Consider the following 5626-nt stretch of genomic DNA (forward strand, 5'->3'; position numbering starts at 1 on the left):
TTCTCCAGCCGCTTCGTAAACCTGTCCCAGTGCTGGAGCTCGAAGGAAGCTCATGCTTGCCCTCTTGTGTTGATTTTACCAGTGATAAATGTGGTCCCACTGAATTTAGGTTCAGTAAATGTAAAAAAATTTTTTAGGTGTATTAAAGTCAAGTAATATAAAATAAAAACAATGAAATGTAAATGAATCTGGTTGTGTCATATTAAACCTTTGAAAGAAATGAAAACAGCCAATAACCGACTATTTTTGGAAAATGTATTATAACTATTTATTTTTCAGTAAAGCTGAGTTGTAATAATGTCATATTTTCTTAATGTCATGATTGTGACATTGTAATTTTGCAGTGCATCACAAATAAACTTTTGTTATATTAAAATATCTCATTTCTCATTTCATATAAGGTAAATGTCTGATGTTACTTTCATGTGTATTAATTGTATACAGTCCTTGTCCAATTTTTTTTATGAGGAGTACAGTTTCTTATATATATATATATAGGAGGAAAGTGCCGGGTTCCAAGCTTCATCACACTAGCTAACAGGTGCCTGTGCTGGCCTTAGAGAGTGTGTGCAGTTGTGCTCTCTCAGGCTCTGGCTGCGGATTACAAAGCTCGCAACCCCCAGGCCTTAGTGGAAGTACATTTGACAGCTGAGCCCCTCAGAACCCCAATTATGGCCATTTTGACTTCTGTTTTGACTTAATCAGAATTTGTTTCCATAACGTATCTGGCTCTATGTCTAATGTCTAATGTCTGTCTAATGTTGTATGGGGGTCATTTGGGGATGTTGATTTGCCTTTCTTACCAACATGTGAGCATTATATATAAATGTGCATTAAATTTTTTTTGCATGCATAAATATTTTTTTGCAAGACCTTTTTAATTAATTTATTTATTTTTACATAATAAAAAATAAATAGGTTGTTTCTTTTGTCCCCATAGTCAGTACCAGCTCTGAATTCAGTTAAAAAATAAAGTATTGTAATCAATTAAAACAAATTATTCAATCGCTCAGTTGAAGCACAAATATTCTACTGGAATATATTTTCAGCTTGATGTAATTCAAGGAATAAAGAATAAATAGTTTAAATCTGACTGAAATCTGCTGTCAACGCATTCTTCTTACATTTCTGAGTTCCGGTAATTTTATTAATTCATATTTTAGGCATATTTGCATATTTTACATTTCACAATTTTACCGAATTTTACACACATGACTTCTATTCTTCAGTTCAATAACACTATTGTAATTACAGTGATGACACAGACCTCAGGGAAGGACCCCTAAAGGACCTGATTTAAACGACAATCAAACTCACACTGTGTAGAAAGGTTTAGGTTGACAACCAATGCTATGATTGTCAATGCTATTGACAACCAGTGTATGACACATCCTATGGAGTCTACGGTTTAGGCCGAACATGGCCCTGGAAAACCAACACTTTCTCACTGAATGTCATTCTGACATTCTGAGTGGAAGGAGTTCAGAGAGAGGTTTGACGATGACCCCCAGCACTACGGCCCTCCCCAGGCCAGAGGCTTTATCCAACACCTTCACTCTGAGCGCCAGCTCCCACAGCCCGCCTTCCACCTCCTCCTCAGGCTCCGTGAAGAAGAAGTCCTCATTGAACACAGGATTGCGACAGTTTCTTATGATGGTGCTATGCTGGCGCTGAAGTTTGCCAGGTGTCAGGCTCAAGGTCAGAGCGCAGTGCAGGGGTCGGAGGTCACCAGATTCACGCAGACCCTCCACAGAGACCACCCGGATGCGGACCGTTGACAGTTCCCCGGAGGCGTTGGAGTGGGATGCGGACAGGCGAACACTACCCCTCTGGGGGAGAAGTAGGACATGCTCGCTGTGGAGGCGTTCCTGACAGTGCAGCATGTCTAGTGGTACCTGGAGGGGCGGGGCCAGGGTGGAGCAATTAAGGTGCTGGGGGACTGTTCCATTCTGATTGGCTCTTTTTGGGGTTGGCTTTTCGATGGACTTGGCCTTATCCATATTTCTGAAGCTCAGTGGTGCATCCTTATGAAGCGATTCGTTTGAAGCCAACCGGGACAGCGAAGCCATGTCACCCCGTTTGCGTCTGATTGGCCAGGAGGGAGGAGGTGAGCTGTGGGGGGAGGAGTCAGCAGAGGAAGAGGTATCACTCTCCATGCTCCCGGCTTTCAGCAGTGTAATGGAGGGAAGTTTTGGCACCACCCTAGGGGTCACTCGCTCCAGCTTGTAGTTGGTTAACGGCGAGTGAAACAGTGACTCCTTGCGCCTCGTGTTAGGACTTTCAAACAGACCAGACTCGTAGCTTTTCAGAGAAAACGGAACTGGCTTTGGACCCCTTGGGCCCACCACAGTCCCCTTGTTGATATTCTTCTTGACCATAGTCACTTCGAGTTTTGGTCCAGTTTTTAGACCACAGTCAGGTAGCTTTCCACCAAGTTGGGAAACAGTGCCCTCTGCTGCAACAACGGAGCGCCGGCTTAGCCTGGGAGGCAAGAAGAAATCTGGGATTTTGTCTGGTGTCAGAACATTGTTGTGGAGTTTGTTGAGGAGGTTTGCCTTCGCTGTGAACTCCTCTGAGCTTTTGCCGACCAACCGACTGATCTCCACTGGAAGGCTCTCAACAGTCTCTTGAACCTTTCGTAGAATCCACATTGCAGCAGGTAGCAACCTCAGCCCAACTGTACCTGAGAAAACCAAAATGAATAAAATCCTCGGTGAGATGATGAAAATCATGAAAACAAAAGCGAGAATGTTCTACAGAAGCCCCCTCAGGGTCTTCAAATCAGGCTCTCTGAGAGATGATACACGTCATGTGATCTACGACTCCTTACAAAAGCACAACAGCACCTTTTAAAAGTACCATCTGTAGAGTTGCTTTTCAAGTGGTTGGTGTGGCACAACAGATAACACCACTACCTGCCAGTGAGCTACCACACCATGTGGGAGGCTGGGGTTCGATTCTCAGTCTGGGTGACTATGCTGCGCTACACCAATAAGAGTCCTTGGGCAAGACTCCTAACACTACATTGACCCACTTGTAATACAAGTAACCTTGTAAGTCGCTCTGGATAAGAGCGTCAGCTAAATGCCGTAAATTTAAATGTAGATGATAAAATTCACAGAATCTGACTACATATTGACTACAAATGTACCAACATATTTGAAAGCATTTTCAGATCAGTTGTAAAGTCACCGTTGTACAAAAGAATATACCTACGGATTTGATTCTTACCTGTTTGAAGGATGTTCTTAAGCCTGCAGAGATGCTCTTTGCTGGGAAACACATAAATAGCACCACCAGTTCAATGCTGATGGTATTTATGTTCTAGTGATCTTCTTCGTCACACTGGATTACATCCATTCTAGCCAACCACAAGACGATTTTCCACCTTCTAGAAATTTCTTTTTGATCTAGCCACCCTAAACACAGGTCGTGGACCAGTTTCCCCGTGCCATAAAACCTCATCTGAGCCAAGCAAATCTGGTCAGAGATCAGACAGACATGTGAGGTTAGGGACATCAAAACTGGTTTGCCTTTTTAAAGGCCAGTCATGACCTCATTCATGGCCTTTCGAATAACACAGTGTGCACCTCCTGCTGGGCCTCTTGGAAGCAGGTTTAATGCTGATCTGAGACCAATTGAACAGTTTTTATTGTCTTATTTAAAAAAAAAAGGAAATAGTATCTAGATCAAGAACATATAGAACCTAAAATAGTTCTACGAAACATTTTTATGCCACATGGAAATATTTTAAGAGATGTTCTGTCTTTCCCTACATTTACACTGGTCTGTTCAAGGTCAGATCTCTCAGCGTCCCAGCCCCCAAGTTATGGAACTTGATGACCACCATCATTTTGTCTCTGTTCTTTACTCTCAGTATTTAAAAATCTAAGCAGATCTTAACACCTCTCTCCTTTTGCTCAAGGTTATTATTATTATTATTATTATTATTATTATTATTATTAGTGACAGGATCGGTGTATCCTTTATTTGGTGGAGAACCCACAAAGGACTCAGTGATAAACCAGCAAGACAATGCAAGATGCCACACTGCTCAGGTATGTGGTGGGTGAGGAAGTTCAGGTGGTACCGCTGAGAACATGTCGGACTGTGTGGAGAAAGGTGGGAAATGTGTGGAGGAGAGAAATCCAAGCAGATTAGCAAAGAGTTGTCTGTTTTCTTGTCATTTAGGTGTGCGTCATTGACCATTACAAAAAACAGCTGATAATCTGGTAAGTGGAAAATGTAGGTCGGCAGCAATGCTCTTTTTATTTACTTCTTAAAACAAAAAAAAGTATTGGGACACATTACACCTTCAGGAGCCTGGGCATTAATATGAAGTTAATTGGAACTCTGCAGTTGTGGAGTCAGCAAACTTCATGTGGTCTGACACTTTGTTTTGTTGGTTTATAAAGATATATGTATACATATTATGTAGGTAGGTTTCTTCCTCCAGCTCTGAGGGAGTTTTTCCTTGCTACTGTCGCCGTTGTCTTGCTCACTGGGGGTCATTGATCTTTCATATCTTAGGTTATTTCTTTTTTTCTGTCTTTTCCTAATTACTAATTATGTTAAGCTGCTTTGTGACAACAACAGTAAAAAGCGCTATACAAATAAATTTGACTTTGACTTTATATATATGCATAGATAGATAGATAGATAGATAGATAGATAGATAGGCAGGCAGGCAGACAGACAGACAGGCAGATAGACAGACAGAAAGACAGACAGACAGATAGACAGGCAGGCAGACAGACAGACAGACAGACAGACAGATAGATAGATAGATAGACAGACAGATAGATAGATATAAATAGTATGCAGCACCACTGAATGGCTGGTAGGCCAAAGGGTAGATACAATCACTTAGTCAACCCCCAATGAAACCCCTTACATATTCATATGATATACAAGAGCACCATCTTCTGGACATTTTTTTATCTAACTCCTCAACCAATAATTGTAGCATCACAGGTTTTAATGAAAGATAGATCCTAGATATTGCTCTGCACCTACAAAAGCTATACCACCCTACAATTTGCTTGTCCAGCCGTTCAGCCGCCTGCCAACAGATCTCTACTCAAAGTGCAAATCATGTACCTAATGCGTGGTATGGCACATCCAGATGTTTCAACGTTCCAGATGTTTCCATAATACAGAATACTCTACGAACTATGAGGTCCTACTACACAACTCAGTGAAGACGGTCTAGGCCTACACATCGATCAGCCATACTGCCGATGATCTCATTACAGTGGCACCTGTCACGTGCTGGGATATATGAGGTGATGCACTGGAAGCAGGAAAAATGGGCAGGTTGTGAGGTTGCCCCCGGTATGCAGTGGTCAGTACTTAGAAAGGACAGCTGTTAAACCGGTGACAGGGTCATAGGTGCCCAAGGCTTACTGATGTGATCCAAGGGAGCCATAAAGGTCATAAAGGATCTTCAGAGGTCTTGTGGACCTGTAGTTGTCTGTCACATGAATGTCTACTTCAAGATATCTATACTAATATACACTGTATATAACCGAATAACGGGACTGGACGAGCTGCACTACAGATGGCGCTCCTTCACCGGTCCTGCTATCCCAGAGCGCTACGTCAGCGTGGACGTAACCCAGCCCAC

At 42.3% G+C, this 5626-nt stretch overlaps 1 protein-coding gene across 1 annotated transcript; it reads right to left on the bottom strand.

The window, feature by feature from the left end:
• Positions 1-1454: 1454 nt before the first annotated feature.
• On the bottom strand, positions 1455-2651 carry LOC140556967 (C2 calcium-dependent domain-containing protein 4C). Its single transcript, XM_072681088.1, has one exon. It carries the CDS (start codon positions 2649-2651, stop codon positions 1455-1457), a length of 1197 nt encoding a protein of 398 aa, XP_072537189.1.
• Positions 2652-5626: the final 2975 nt, after the last annotated feature.

This window comes from Salminus brasiliensis, chromosome 6, assembly GCF_030463535.1.
Source record: "Salminus brasiliensis chromosome 6, fSalBra1.hap2, whole genome shotgun sequence".
In the NCBI taxonomy this organism is placed as follows: Eukaryota; Metazoa; Chordata; class Actinopteri; order Characiformes; family Bryconidae; genus Salminus; species Salminus brasiliensis.

Coding starts and splice junctions, on each gene's coding strand:
- LOC140556967 (XM_072681088.1), bottom strand. CDS start 2,651: ATGTGGATTCTACGAAAGGTTCAAGAGACTGTTGAGAGCCTTCCAGTG.